The 16,499-nt window shown below is 40.9% G+C and overlaps 1 protein-coding gene across 1 annotated transcript in view; it reads left to right on the forward strand.

Annotated features, from left to right (window-relative positions):
• Positions 1–16,499, forward strand: part of OXSR1 (oxidative stress responsive kinase 1) — a 72,485-nt gene that overhangs the window by 47,040 nt on the left and 8,946 nt on the right. Inside the window, exons 3-10 of the mRNA XM_075271480.1 lie at positions 1,360–1,468; positions 2,132–2,273; positions 6,085–6,140; positions 7,693–7,802; positions 8,808–8,909; positions 9,174–9,307; positions 10,917–10,965; positions 14,184–14,249. Coding sequence (XP_075127581.1) covers positions 1,360–1,468; positions 2,132–2,273; positions 6,085–6,140; positions 7,693–7,802; positions 8,808–8,909; positions 9,174–9,307; positions 10,917–10,965; positions 14,184–14,249 — 768 coding nt within the window. The remainder of the gene's footprint in view (positions 1–1,359; positions 1,469–2,131; positions 2,274–6,084; positions 6,141–7,692; positions 7,803–8,807; positions 8,910–9,173; positions 9,308–10,916; positions 10,966–14,183; positions 14,250–16,499) is intronic.

A 16,499-nucleotide genomic window follows, 5' to 3' on the forward strand; every position in this document is an offset into this window, starting at 1 on the left:
TAGTGATTCGTTGGTGTGGACAACAGAGACTTATTTCCTTTCCATTTTTAAAAAAATCTGCCCCGGTGTATGATTTTTGCCTCGAGCTTTTGCGTCCAGTATCTTTCACATTGTAGCTACATTTCATATTGCAATGTTTGCATCCAGTCTGCAGCCCGGACATATATCTCATGGTTACGTATTGGCCTGCTGTCATTTTTATCACATGTCTATATTACATTATTGGAAAAAGAATAAGTGCCGTCTGCCTGCTGATCAATATCTGTAATCTCATTTACTCTCTGTTATACAAGTCGCATCACAAGTTGAAGTTATGTATTATCTCTTTTGGTAAGGCTCAAAATAGCACTTCAGTTAAAGGGGCTTTCTGGCCCTAAATACATTTTTTTCATATTGATGACCTATACACAGGATAGATCATCAGAATGTGATTTATTGGGGTCCGATACCTGAACCCCGCTCAGATCTGTTATTGCAGATGCTGCTAGTGGACAGGAGCGTGGACGCCACCGCTCCTATTTAAATAATAGGGGCATCACAACAGTCCCATCTACTACATGGTGGTGGTTCCTATTACTTTAATAGAAATTGTGTCACGCTCACTCTTCCTCTAGTAGCAGCTTTTGGCGTCCGGAGCCTTCTGGAATAGCTGATTTGTATGGGGTCTGCGTGTTGGAACCCTACAGATCACATACTGATGACCAATCCTATGGATAGGTCATCAGCTTGACATATCAGTTTGAGGCTATACATTAAAGGGAATGTGTTAATGAGGGCAATGGTTTTGTTCCAAAGAGTGAATTTGCACATTGAGAAAATCAGTGATATCTCAGCAACGGGTGATCCGAGCCTATCTATCTATGGGGCTAGGTTCTGGTGACAGACACCCTATAAGATGTCATCTTATCATCAAAGGCAGTGATGAAAGGCAAGTAAAGGTGACCCTATATTTTGGACGCATATGTTCTGAGCAGGAAGAATGGCAGTAAGTAGTTACCCATCCAAGCTGAAAAATTCTGCTGTGGAATCTGCTGCTAAATTTGCACCATTTGGGGGGAAAAAAAAAATTCTGCCTCCCATTCTTTTCATTGAGCACTATCTAGCCAAATATGACCGAAAGTCGAGAAATGACACTTATGTTTTTTTGTTTTTTTTTTAAATGAAATGAATCCACCTCAGGTTTAGCTCCTAATTCAGCAGTATGAACATAGCCTTAATTAGTAAAATATGTAGGGGACACATTCCCTTTAAGCTGATATTTTGTCTGTGTTAGCGCAATATGAGGATACTTTACATTCTTGAGCTTTTTATTTTAAGGCAGTAATTTCATATTTGCCTTTTGCTGTTATCCCTTTTCAGAAAGAAATCCAGGCAATGAGTCAGTGCCACCACCCCAACATCGTGTCTTACTACACCTCCTTTGTGGTTAAGGATGAGCTCTGGCTGGTGATGAAGCTGCTGAGTGGAGGTAAGTGATAGGACAGGTCATCAATATATGATTATCCCGGATGTTGGACCCCCACCAGTCAGCTGGTTGAATGCTGTGGTCTATTCATAGTGTATGGTGTGCAGTTCTTGGTATTCAAAGTAGGGGTTGTGTTTTATATCGTAGCTCAGACCCATTCACTTCAAATTCAGTGCAAAGTTGTTAGGTTTGTAAAGAACGGTCAAATAGAGGTAAATTAGTGGAATAATACTCTCTAGAGACATCCAGTGAAAAGCCAGGATTTACGGCATGACCCCTGGTGAGACAGTCGGTAGATCTCCATTGTAAACTGGTGGCAGAACTTTAGATCGTGATCTACTCCTGGATGTCAGATCAAGGTCCAGTAGATCTTGACTGTTTCCTGTTCGCCTCAGGATAGAAGTGAGTAAGCTGTATATGATAAGGTTCATTGGCACACCATTCTTGGATTAATGTGTAATTTGATAGTCACAGGCGTTATCTGCTGAATAAAGATTATTTCCTTTTAGATTAAGCAAAGCGTAAAGTGTTTTTAATTGGATTTATTTAAAGGGATTTTCCAGGCTAAATAATTGGTGAGGACCCATATCATAGAATAATGGCTGACTGAACAATTATAAGTATTGTGTTGTTGTGCTCTTACTACTGATTTTTTTTCCTGTATAGGATCCGTCTTGGACATCATCAAACATATTGTAGCAAAAGGAGAGCACAAGAATGGGGTATTGGATGAAGCAAGCATTGCCACCATGCTCAAAGAAGTTCTGGAAGGACTTGAATACCTACATAAAAATGGGCAGATCCACAGGTTGGTATCTTGGTATTCTGGGTGTATAGTTATTTAGGCCACTTTCTGTTATTGATATAAGAGTACTTATCCTTTTATATGGTCCCTTGCAGCACCCTTCACTATCTGAAAATCTTGTAATTTTCACATTTGCCATTGACTCTTCCTGTTCTGTAGAGATCACTTCTTAGCAGTTGTCACATTAACAACCCAGGTAGGATCACAATGACAGATGACACCTACGTGTAGATAATCCAGGATCTCCTGTTGACAATACTTGATGGTCACATCTCACCTTCTCCTCCCACCACTGTACAGATCACCTGTCTAGAATACTTTCCCATAGAAGTCTATGAACATTTACGGACTACTAGTTCCTATGTTCCATGTAGCAGCTGTAAAGCTATGTCTGACTGCTGTTAACTGCCTCTCAGGCAAGATGGCTGCCTCCATAAACTTGTACGGAAAATGTAATGAAAAAAACTAAATAATTGAGAAATAAAAACAAGTTACAAAAGAGAAAATATATGTTCCGTTTGCTTATTGTCTGGGTTTGCGAGAACACTCTTTCCTACGATAACATTCCATTACAGCAACATCCGACTTAGAACAGGTTGTCCCCCTTTAGTTTTGCAGACGGAACAGTATTTTGCAAAATCACCTCTTGTCTTCTCGTCTTCGATCTCGCTCTTTATTGTGACTGTGTACTATTTCAAGGAGTCATGGCTGGTAATTTTCTAGTCATCGCTATATGTACCCATCCTTGATGTTAATGTTACTTACATATGAATGTACATACACTTAATTCCCACCAACTCGAAAAAGAAAAAAAAAAGAAAATAGACTTGTTCTTGAGATGTAGCACAAAACGTGGGAAGTAATTACAGATCGTGTAGTCTTTCAAAGATTATTTGTGCACTTGGAAATGACTGTAGACACGAGCGCATCATTATGGTGACAATATATGGAAGACAACGCTGGTCAAATATATAGATCTATCCATGAGAAGTCTGAATGATACATTGTGCATGTGTCATCTGTCTGCTGTTCATCTCGATACTGTAATTTTGCCCATTCATGGTCCAATATTGTTGTGTAATCTTATACTTGATCCAGTATGATTATATGGCTTTACTCAGATCCATGACGTCTTTTGTTTGGTACGGTTGTACATGAAGAGCACCCAATTATTTAGCCCCGATTCACAACACATTCATGGCCCTCTTGGTGGATAAATAGGAATTTTAGGAGAATGTAACTGTATATATTTTTCTTTTTAGAAATATATATTAGCATTTCAGTAAAACATGCAAAATTGGTGTAAAACTTGTCTTTGTCAACTCTGTGGGCTGCATAGTGGCTCAGTGGCTAACCTTGTAGCACCAGGGTTCAAATCAAACACCACGTCCTGAGTTCAAATCCAACCAAGGGCAACATTTGCTGTTTGCGTGGGTTTCCTAGGGATAATCTGGTTTCCTCCCAGTACTGACAAGTAGAGATGAGCGAACACTGTTCGGATCAGCCAATCCGAACAGCACGCTCCCATAGAAATGAATGGAAGCACCTGGCACAGCGACCGGCCACCGGCAAAGTCAGCGTCACAGGTGCTTCCATTCATTTCTATGGGAGCGTGCTGTTCGGATCGGCTGATCCGAACAGTGTTCGCTCATCTCTACTAATAAGTAAATTGGCTTCCTATAAACCAATTGATCCTTGGGTATTAGGGGTGAGCACCTGTAATGCAGCCACTACCTCCCCTACTCTGCAACTACTCCCTGTGCTTTGAGTTTCCCTTGACTTGGCAGTCATTATGGGGTAACATGTGGGGTAACTTTTCCCTAGGCCAACTCATGTTGCGAGCAGTTTGGATTGGAATGGGTTTGTAGACACTCAATGATGTCACATTGTGACTGCTATATTACAATTCCCCAATGTTGCTACTGAAACAATAGCCTCTAAGTCACCTGTTGTCCTGAATACTGTGGGGGAAAAAAGGATTTTGTGGCTGAATATCGCCGTCCCTAACATCCTATCCCCCAGACAGTGGCGCTATACATTGTCTGTGATAGGTTTCAAAAATGTGAAACGCATACGTTTAGGATAGTGAGGAACAATAGCTGTCCCGGTATTGAGCATTTATGTAAAGTTTTGGGGTTTCCAAATTTGAGAACAGTCCTCTAGATTTTTTTAATATAACAAAAAAACCGCTCAAACCCCTTTAAATAAAGAAGAATGGAAACATACTTGATTGAAGGCTGCTGCGGATAAATCCCCGACTGGAGAGGATGCAAGTGCACGATGATGGAACCGAAGAAAATAAGATATCCAGCGCCAGAAAGATTTTTTAAAAATTAAAACTTCACTTTTACTTCATGAAAAATAAAATGATTACAAAAATGGATCCACTGAGTAATACAAAGATAGTAGCTTACGCGTTTCGGGGCTTCATAGTATGCCCCTTACTCATAGCCACAAAAATTCTAAATTTTTTTCCTGTATTACAAGCTGGTAACGTTATGCAGTAAAAATAGCAAAAAAAAATAAAAAATCTGATATTTTGTTGTTCAGGAAAAGCTCATCGTTGTTGATCACATGCTGCACATTGTAGAGCCCAGGCCAAGCAACCCTCTTATCTTTTTAGCTTCCTGCCACCCTTGGAACGTGACTACAGCCATTTCAAGAGATTTTGCAGCTCTTCGGTGCATTACTATTCCCGGCCATTTTTTGCAGCGTGACTTACTGGTCCAGTCTGATCTCTTGTAATATAACTAATGACTTTAAGAATGAATGGACTCTCACTAGTAACATGAGATGTGAATGTAGTGTAAACCGAGGCTTCATTCATCTTCACTTGCCATTGTACTCGACACACCTGAGCTTTGGGTTCATTCGGCGGCATGGGCGTGAGAAAGTTACAGTAATTACCTTATTACATGTATACAGTCAGTGTGTGGGCACAGAAAGCCTTTCATACTAAGTGTTTTTTTTTTTTTTGTTTTTTTTTTTAAATTGAAGACCATCCCTTATTTGACCAACAAAATACAAGTTTGCACATGGATATTGGTAATTAGAATATATATTAGGCCTATACTGTATGTACTGTAACCATTTTTCTTGTTACATGGAAAGTGTTGCAATTTATTTATTTTATTTTTTTTTGGAATATCAGGTTAAAGGGAGTCTATCATTAGAATCCTGTTTTAAGCTAAACCCACGTAGGAATAGATTTAAGAAAGGCTATTCTTCCCTTACCTTTAGATGTTTTCTTTGCGCCGCTGTTCCTTAGATATCCTGGTTTTCATCCATATGCTAATTATTGTTTTTGCAGCACTGGGGGCGTCCCGAGTGTTGCGAAAAAAACTATCCAGTGCTGCCTTCTTCTTGATCGCCAGCTCTGCCTCTTCTTTCCTGTCCGGCTACAGGAAAATGGCCGACATCGCATGTCCGTCGGCCATTTTCCTGTGGCCTCTCCTGCTCGGCCACAGGAAAATGGCCAATGGGCATGCGCAGTCAGCGCCTTTTGAAGACGACGTGAAAGGACAAGGAAGAAGAGGCGGAGGAGGCGATCAAAAAGAAGGCGACACTGGATAGTTTTCTCGCAACACTGGGGACGCCCCCAGGGCTGCGAGAAAACGAATTAGCATATGCACGAAAACCAGGATATCTAAGGAACGGCGGTATGGAGAAGACATCTAAAGGTAAGGGAAGAATAGCAGTTCTTAAGGCTATTCCGACATGGGTTTAGCTTAAAATAGGATTCTAATGATAAAATCCCTTTAAATTAGTTTAGCAAAACTTTATCTCAAAAAGTTTATTTTGTATTTGTCTATAGGGATGTTAAAGCCGGAAACATACTCTTGGGTGAAGATGGCTCTGTGCAAATAGCAGGTAATGTATTTCTGTATGTTGTTAAAAGGGATTCTGTCAGTCCAATATGTCCAATATGCCTTTCAGGCCAATAATTCTGCCAGGTAAAACCTGTAAGGCACCGTTCAAACGGGGAGCGGATTGGCGGATTTTGGTCCTCAGAGTGATGCAGGAAGCCCCCTCACAAGAGGGCCGAAATGCGCCTGCCACGACTTCCGACAGTCGTTGCTTCCTCCTCCGGAGTAGGCTCAAATGAATGGGCCTAGACTGGAGGGCGCTGCCGCGAGGTGGACGCTTGGGCTGACTCAGCTGCGGAATCCACCTGAAGAAAGGACAGCTCATTTTTCTTCCGTGAGCTGGTGGTCTACATAGACCTCCATTGTGAGGGGGTGGATTATGACGAGGATTCAGCACCATAATCTGCCCCCTCTTGCCCTGTGTGATCAGGGCCTAATAGGATACCTTTGTGGCCACCAACTGATGAAACAATGCAGAGATAATCCTCTTTCTATGGATTTGCAAGTGCACTGGGGGTGGAGCCTGATTTGCCAGAGTTGCCTACAGACATTTGTGATACAGACAGAAGTCAAAATTGTCGGAGCTTATTCAACTGTCAACTCTGGCAGATAAAGCCCCACCCCCAGTGCATTTTCAGGCTGATTTGCATAGAAATGAAAAGCTGATAATCCTCTACACACCTACATAATACACTGACTGTGCTGACTGTGGCATATTTAGCAGGCTGTCAGAACTGTTTAAATGCAAACTCGTTACACAGGCCGACATTCCCTGTTTTGCATTACTTGTTGTATCACTTCACATTATTATCATGGTAATATCCTACAACACTTCACTATCTGACCTAAATGGTTCATGCACTAAACCCAGACTGTATCTTACTGCCGTTTTTCTATAGCTTATTGTTCTCTATTTTATGCCCCATGATGATTTCCTCATTTTTTATGTCTTAAAGTGGTTGTTCAGTATTGAAAACTCATTTTTACTCTATTACAGAGTTCTGGGTAATACACACGTCTTAAGTTTGGCATCCTCATGTCTTTGTCAGAGTGGAGAGTGGCTGCAAACACTCTTTGGCACTGGAGGACCAGACCTGTTCTACATTAAACAGGCTTCCTAGTGATTTGAGTGGACATGATGCAATGCTTAGGCTCTCCTGTGATGGCGCTGCAGGGAAATTGAATCCATACCACCAAGTTTTCTCACATTCTACTCCCAGCAGGATAATTCACCAAACACCAAACAAGTATCAGTTTGCTTTTCCGTCCCACTTTCAGCTTTTTGGGGTGGGGAAGCCCGTGGCCCTCCGATTTACTGTAACTCACATCTTAAGACTGGCGTGAGTTGACTCTAGGCTCTTAATAATTCTGCCGCATCTTGCCTGGCATTGGAAACGCCAGTCTTAATAAATTCCTATTACTAAATTCTGGGGATAGATGAGGTTCCAGACAGTTGTCTGTCATTTTTGTTCATTGCTTACTGATCCTTGTCATCCTCTAATGATATATTTTGTGCACAGGAATCTAAATAAAACCCTCTGCCTCTGATTTTGCAGATTTTGGTGTAAGTGCATTTCTAGCCACGGGAGGTGACATCACCAGGAATAAAGTCAGAAAGACCTTTGTGGGCACACCTTGCTGGATGGCACCTGAGGTCATGGAGCAGGTATGACTGTTTGTTTTTTAGCATTATTATCTGTTCACGTAACATTTTGGCGATGTTCCACCTCAAAATCTGCTCCAAAGTCCGTCCTGTTGCATTGGGAGGCAGAGAACATCCTGCTCATCCCACGGATTCTGTGGCCGATTTAGCTGTAGGTTCTGTGGCACATGCCACGAGCAAGTAAACCTCAGTGTTTCGGAAGCTGATTGGTGAGTAAAATCATGGTGGAAAGTGAAGCTCTGCTTTGGCTGTCCTTGATGGGGATGCACAAGGCCAGAAAGTGGAGAGGAAGCTGAGGAGGAAGAGGACCTCAAATTCCTCTTTAGACTCGTGTGAATGGATCTGAGGGTACGTTCACATGTAGGAATTTGCCATGGATCTGGGGGTGTATTCTGCCCCCGAATCCGTTGCAAATTCTGCCTCCCATTGAAGACAATGGGAGGCAGCGATTATAGCAGGTGTGAAAAATCCGCGTCCTTCTCGATCTTGCGGAAGATTCTGCATATCGAGACTCCCTGCTGATCAGGCCTATTCATCCCGGTATAATCAGCAGCGGAAAGCACAACTTCTCATGTGTGAACAGGAATTCTATTTTAAGGAAACCAGATAGGTGCAGAACTATCAGACACTTAGATGTATATAAAGTTGTAAACTCTGCCCCCAACTCGGATTCACACGCTGTCGCCTACATGGGCAAGCTTTTAAAAGGCCAAGTGACTGGTGAGTGAGGTGTCTCAGGGATGAATAAGAGGTCTTAGTCATTGATCAAACAGCTAATCCCTGACTGTTCCAGGTGTCACACAACCACTGATCTAATATTGGTGACCTATCCTATGGTCCTAAATGTTAAGTCACAAGAAACCTCCCTTTAAAATACTTTGGAATTGACCACACCTGATATTCCCAAGCAACCTTGGCCAAGTCTTTGCCTGTAACATCTAAACATCTTGAAGGAGATGTGGCTGGCATCACCACTGAAGATCTTATCGGTCTGTTTTTGTCTTTCAGGTCAGAGGATATGATTTTAAGGCCGACATCTGGAGTTTTGGAATCACAGCTATAGAATTAGCTACAGGAGCAGCTCCATATCATAAATACCCTCCAATGAAGGTAGACCATTTACTACTTCTCTTTAGTAGTTTGATTTTTTTTCTTTTCTTTTATAACCCATTTTTTTATACAGCTTACATGGGGTTTGTTGTTTTTGTATAGCCGTAGATGTAATTTCACTTTCTTTGCCTTTGTTTGCCCTTTCCATTTTTCACCTATTTCTTGTAGTTTTTTCCATGCACGTCCATCTAGAAGTTTTTGTTATGGAATCCACACATTGGACATCCACATCCATACAAGTAAATTTGTACTTTGTGCTGACAGGTATTAATGTTGACGCTCCAAAATGATCCTCCAACACTAGAAACTGGTGTGCAGGATAAGGAGATGCTGAAGAAGTATGGAAAGTCCTTTAGGAAGATGATTTCTTCGTGCCTTCAAAAAGACCCAGAGAAAAGGTTAGTTCTTTAGCAGGAGGTTGATAAAGGAGTGTTTCCATCTTTGGCTAGGAACTTCAACTTCTGGGAACACCATTAAACCTTAGTATAAAGGGGCCACAGTGTTGGTTTAGCCCTGGGGCCCCTTCATTATTTTTCCTTGCTGAGCAGAGCTCTATAAGAGAACTGCAAACCTGCGTAAGTAAGTGGCTGGGAGGGAGCTCTGATGTGCTGGGATTATCAGGGTTATCGGGGTTATTGGGGTCCCATAGTTTGGACCCCTATTGATCATTAAGTATTGCTATATACAAAATGGGAATATCCCTTCAACCTTACTTGAAAGCCGGTCACATTTACTTAAGGCAGTGTTTGTGTGACAGTTTGTACAACGTCTATGTAGACCTAAGTCACCAAGCAGCTGTTGTGACTGTTAGGGTCTGTTCACACAGAGTTTTGGTAGCGGATTTTTATGTGGAATCCCCCTCGAAATCCGCTGCCAAAAATGGCTCCCATTGACTTCATTGGGAGCTGCTCGCTTCTTTTTTGTGCTAGCTAGTAGAGCTGCCCTATCTTGCTGTTGATTCCGCAGCTGACAGCCGCGGCGTCTGCGGCGCATGACTCTCTCCCAATTTAAGCCCATTTATTCGGGCCTAATCCGGAGCGGAATGCCGCGACAGGATGCAGGTGCACTGGCATTCAATCACGGCTAGCCGCATAGTATATTCACACACGGAATCCGTTTTCCGCTGTGTGAACATACCCTTAGCGTACAGTGTCACTAGGACAGCCACTCTTCCAGCTATCCAGTAGCGTAGTCCCTACATGGTGCCTGTATGTATGCATCCAGTATACATACAGCCTATATCCAAGTGCTTCTGTTTTGATGTGTATTTGTGTACGTGTACACTTGTATATCTGTGCGGCGTGTTAAGTTTTCTTTTTCTCTTTTTGCATCCACCCTTGTGAAGCTTGCACAAAAATAAATTGTTTGCACATCACACAAATATCAAGTCTGACTATATATAGAGAAGTTGAGTAACTAGCACATGAGTAGCACCAGATCGAAGTATAAGTTTGGGATGTGTGGTCCATGTCTTTTTCGTCTTTGATATTTTCAGTACTGTAACTAGTTTCCAATACGTTGCATGCCATTCTTCCTCCGGTCTCCCGATGGCATTAACCGTGCTTGAATTATTAAGCTCCGGTTTCTTAATAATTCAGTCGCACTCACCTACTTTAGAATGTTTCAGATATTCTAAAGTGAGTTATAGTAAACTTGTCTACACCGTACACCACGCATTTATGTGAAAAGTGGCGAATGGGCAAAGAAGGAACAAGGTGGCACATCTTCGATGTAAGAAAGGGCTTTTTGCCAAAGATGATCCACATTTACACCAGATAACTGCTGTAGATGGATTAGCAAATTCCCCCATTATATTTTCTTATTAAGAGTAATAAACCCCCCCCTTTTTTAATTTTATTTTTTTAACATATTGATATACAGTAAGAATATTTGACTCTACCCATAAATTTCTAACCTTATTCCCATTGACGGCTGACCCCGAGTCTCACATATAACACAGCAGAGCTGAGCTCCTATAAGAATACACCTTTTCTGTGCTTTTTCTAGGCCAACTGCAGCAGAACTTTTGAAGCACAAGTTCTTCCAGAAAGCAAAGGTACGTAACGTGTTTTATATAGAGGAATCATTTGTGGATCGTTCAGCTGTAAACCTATAATTACCCTGAACTGTGAACAGACTGAGATTTGCTTTTATTGCATCCAACCTGACAGCATCCTCATATCCATGAAAGATGATCTGCTTATTACAGCTATATTTAGGAATACAGAAATTCAGGCTCTTGTGAAATGTATGCTATTTGCTTTGAGGCAAGAAAATATATTACCAGTTTTGCCAAAATACATGTTTTGCTTAAATTTTTTTTTACATAATAGAATATATATATATATATATATATATATATATATATATATATATATATATATCACTACTTCCACTAACTCTAGTTTTCTTTGATTCTTTAATAAATGGCACTCCACTGATTCCAGCGCAGATGGGGTTATTTCTCTAGCCCACGCCATTCCCAAACAATCAATACTGATATTTTTGGTGATTTATGTGCTAACTAGACTTTCTAATGTCAAGTGTGTGTTGTCAGGCAAGAGTAGACCAGAGGACATGTGCGCCAATCCGAATCACACCCATCTCCTTGTCTGCTCTGACACCACCCACTTAGAGAGTCTAGTTAGCAAATCAGACACCAAAACTAACTGCACTGATTGCTCAGGAATGGCGGGGGCTAGAGAGAAAATCTAACTGTGCTGGAAGCAGTGGAGCGGCACCTATTAAGGGGGAAATGATCTTGAGTCAATGAAGGTGATGAAAGGTCCTCTTTAAAGAGGACGTGTCGCCAAGTATAAAATACAACGCCATACATCATTTGCTGTGCCCCTGATCAATTTTGCATTATATTTATTTATTAATATTAATCCAAACAATACGTTCCCTGGAATATTATATGTGCATTGGGTTACCGCCCACTTGGAAAATAAGAACTAATTTACATATGACCTTTCAGGGGCCTTATCTTTTGAGCAAGTGGACAGATGAAAAAAAAAATGCCAAATTGTTCAGGGGCACAGGGTCTTTTAGTATTTTTTACTTAGTGACCGGTCCTCTAAATGAAATGGTTTGCATTTCTAGATTGTGTGGGGTCTCTCACATGGACATTGCTACTTCAATGTATAAGGACCTTTCCATAGTGGTCCTAGTGGACAGAGGAAGTGACTATGATAGTAACATGATAGTGCAGGCTGGAGTGTGTGTGTATATTGTATATAGATGGGGGACTGAGTGACTAAAATACAATTAGTCTATTGCCTCCAAAATGCATATGGCTACAGCTTGTCCCAGGTTACAGTAGGAGGTGCTGTATTTGACCATGAAATGTTGCTCTAACATGTGAAATACCCACCAATCCACTATGGTATCTAACCCGCCACCTGATAATAGCTTACTTACCTCTAACTATTACAGACTAGCTTTTACCCGCGACTTCGTCTGCGGTGATTTGAGAATTGGGCGGACACAGACGTGTGAAACTGTAAAAATGCTTTAAAAAGTTTGGTGGGCTAGCAAATGTGATGTGATGTGATATATTGTGTATGTTGTGATACAGACAATGTGATGTGTTGTATTGTGTATGTCATGATACAGACAATGTGATGTGTTGTATTGTGTATGTCATGATACAGACAATGTGATGTGTTGTATTGTGTATGGCGTGATACAGACAATGTGATGTGTTGTATTGTGTGTGGCGTGATACAGACAATGTGATGTGTTGTATTGTGTATGGCGTGATACAGACAATGTAATGTGTTGTATTGTGTATGGCGTGATACACACAATGTAATGTGTTGTATTGTGTATGGCGTGATACAGACAATGTGATGTGTTGTATTGTGTATGGCGTGATACAGACAATGTGATGTGTTGTATTGTGTATGGCGTGATACAGACAATGTGATGTGTTGTATTGTGTATGGCGTGATACAGACAATGTAATGTGTTGTATTGTGTATGGCGTGATACAGACAATGTGATGTGTTGTATTGTGTATGGCGTGATACAGACAATGTGATGTGTTGTATTGTGTATGGCGTGATACAGACAATGTAATGTGTTGTATTGTGTATGGCGTGATACAGACAATGTGATGTGTTGTATTGTGTATGTCGTGATACAGACAATGTGATGTGTTGTATTGTGTATGTCGTGATACAGACAATGTGATGTGTTGTATTGTGTATGGCGTGATACAGACAATGTGATGTGTTGTATTGTGTATGGCGTGATACAGACAATGTGATGTGTTGTATTGTGTATGGCGTGATACAGACAATGTGATGTGTTGTATTGTGTATGGCGTGATACAGACAATGTGATGTGTTGTATTGTGTATGTCGTGATACAGACAATGCGATGTGTTGTATTGTGTATGTCGTGATACAGACAATGTGATGTGTTGTATTGTGTCAGACAATGTGATGTGTTGTATTGTGTATGTCGTGATACAGACAATGTGTTGTGTTGTATTGTGTCAGACAATGTGATGTGTTGTATTGTGTATGTCGTGATACAGACAATGTGATGTGTTGTATTGTGTCAGACAATGTGATGTGTTGTATTGTGTCAGACAATGTGATGTGTTGTATTGTGTATGTCGTGATACAGACAATGTGATGTGTTATATAGTGGAAAGCTATATGTAAATGTGAGTGAGTAGAGTGAGGGCAACTCCTGAGGTGACAGTAAGGAGTGTGCAGGCAGGTTGAGGCAGGAAATGCCAGGCAGTGTGTGTGAGTCTATAGCTGGGGCTAGGAGTCCTGCTTTTGTGAGTCTCCTGATAGGAAGCCATGTTGTTTAGTGCCACCAAAAGTAGCCTGTGACTTAATCCTAAGGGAAAACTATGTTTGTGGAAAATTGCACGCAAATCCGTCCAGGCGTTTTAGCGTGATTGAGGAACAAACATCCAAACTCACAAACATCCAAACACACAAATGTTCACACTTATAATATTAGTAGGATATCTGCAGGCTCAGATGAGCTGAGCATGCATGTGATTGGGGGTTTGGGTGAAATAGCTGTCAGAATAGTGTATGTAAAGCCTTACTAGAATGGGGTCTTTGTGTGCATTATTTTGCTTTATCTGTCTGACAAGCACCTACTTTACCATTATACTCTTCTGGTATTTTACTATTCCTGGCATGACATTACTGATTCTTCACTTACAATTGTCAGATTGTTCTCCCGGTATCTTGTATTCAGGAATGTGCTCGGTGACGGAAACCGATCCATTTTATCTTTCTACAGAACAAAGAATTCTTACAAGAGAGGTTGCTCCAGAAGGCCCCCAGCATTACAGAAAGAGCCAAAAAGGTGAGGGTTTTGTCTTGAAAATTGAAGCCTGTCCTTATACGATATTCTTTTTTCAGTTCAGTTATCACAGGGAGTCTTGCATTGTGGAATGGAAAGGATGCTCCACCGCTTTATGTAACGTTGACCATTGACTTTACAATTCTTCTTCAGATATATCTAAAAACACTTTCTGCAGGCTGCATATTTATCTGGACACATAGGGATAGGATTTCAGGAGGGAGGGGGAAAGAGGCTTATTACTATATACAATACAATATGTATATAGTAATAAGCCTCTTCCCCCTCCCTCCTGAAATCCTATCCCTGTATCCAGTTATACATAAATATGCAGCCTGCAGAAAGTGTTTTTAGATATATCTGAAGAAGAAGCCAGAGGAAGCTTCGAAACGTCATATTCTGTCATCATTATGAGTTGGCCATTAAAATAAAAAGGTATCACCTACTGAAGACTCTCAAGTTTTTTGTTTTTTTTATATATTATATTGGGTGAACATATCCTAAAGTTAACTCTTACGTTTGCCACAAAAATAATAAACACAATGATGTGACAGAACAGGAATAAGGGTTACACAAGGTTCACACTAACGTTCATCTCTCTGTCGTTCGGGTCCGCATCGGGATTCGGAGGCACAGAGCCCGTCTGCTAAAAAAAAAACAAAAAAAAACTGTTTCCTGTGGACCCCATAGAACCCTCTGTGTAGGTGTTTTCTCTCCATCAATTTTAGTCGGGATCTGCGGCAGAGACTCCAACACAAATGTGAACCTAGCCCTACAGTGATGTTTCCCATTCATTTCATTTGAGTCACCATACATGCAAACTTCCTGCAGGATCTAGATTTAGGGATGATCTATTGCATGGTTCACCACTGCTGGAATAATGGGTCCAGAGGCTGAAATACAACCTATCGCTAAGTTCTGATACATACTAGTGATATGCCAACACTTTATAAGATTAGAATATCCCTTTTATAGATATAATGTGACAAACATTTCCATTCTATAATAATCGATTATTAGGTGTTTTTGAAGCTTTTTATGTAATATTTAAATAAGAACGTTAATAAAAAGGAAAAGCATTAACTGTTTAATGACAAGCCCTTTCCAGCTAATATTACATCTCATTTTCATATGGCTAAGTAACTCAGAGCCATTTGTGATCCAGAGCGTTAATTTACTAGCCGCCTTGTTATGGCGCCCTGAGCTCAGTCATGTGATTTAATTCGCTGTCACCTAGTCCCATTAGTGAGGTATTTGTGCGAAAAATATTGTATTATTATTGTAAAATTTCATCTGTGTGAATTGATGACTCTTCTCTGCAGTCTCGGAAACCCTTTATTGCTGCTTTTTATTGGTTTATTATATCAGCCTGAAACCAGAACAGCGGAGAAGTCCCAATAGCCTGCAGACTATGCACTTCTGCTGGACGTGGGTTATAGATAGGAACATTTGCTCCAGTTTGACCACCAGGCTTCTTGTTATTGAGGCCACATTCAATGATTGAAATGAGCTTATATATGGCCACTGGTTCCCTCTATTGCCAGGGCTCAGTGCTCAGCACTGTTGTCTTGTGCATCATCCAGTTGTTGTATGTTCTCCCTATAACTGCACGAGTTGCCCCCGGATTTGTGCGCAGCCCCATGTGGTTATTATTGGATTGTTTCCACCTATTAAATCAGTATTTGCAATAGTATTGAATTAAGGAATTGTAGTGTATACATGTTCTTTATAATCTTTCTAAGGTTCACAAGTAAAAATCGTCTGGCTTATTTTGGTCCTGAAAAAAAATGCTTCCTAATTAGGAAGCGTTTTTTTGACCTTGAGGCATTTTTTGAAGCATTTTCTGGAGCAGTTTTTGGTAAAAACTGCTTCAGAAAACGCCAGGCGGTTTTCCCCTTCCCTGAAGTGAATGGACTGTAAAACAAACAAAAAAAAACAAAAACGCTAGGTGTTGTCAGTCGCTGTTTTTTGCAAAAAAAAAAACCTAGGTCATGTTGCTTCTTTTTTCTGCTTCCAGTCTCCATAGACCACCATTGTATGGAGGCCGATTTTGAGGCGAAATCTGCTGTCAAAATCTGCCTCATTGTCCCTGTGTGAACTAGCCCTAAGGCTTCATACACCTAATGCCTTATAACACATTGCCCTCAGTTTTATCTATGTACTCTGTGTAGTGTTGTACCTGAATGGGGCTGAATTTCAATTGAGCTGCAATACCATCACAGCACATTAATGACAATGGCGCCATAACTAAGG

The sequence above is a fragment of the Leptodactylus fuscus genome, chromosome 4 (genome assembly GCF_031893055.1).
Source record: "Leptodactylus fuscus isolate aLepFus1 chromosome 4, aLepFus1.hap2, whole genome shotgun sequence".
Classification (NCBI taxonomy): domain Eukaryota; kingdom Metazoa; phylum Chordata; class Amphibia; order Anura; family Leptodactylidae; genus Leptodactylus; species Leptodactylus fuscus.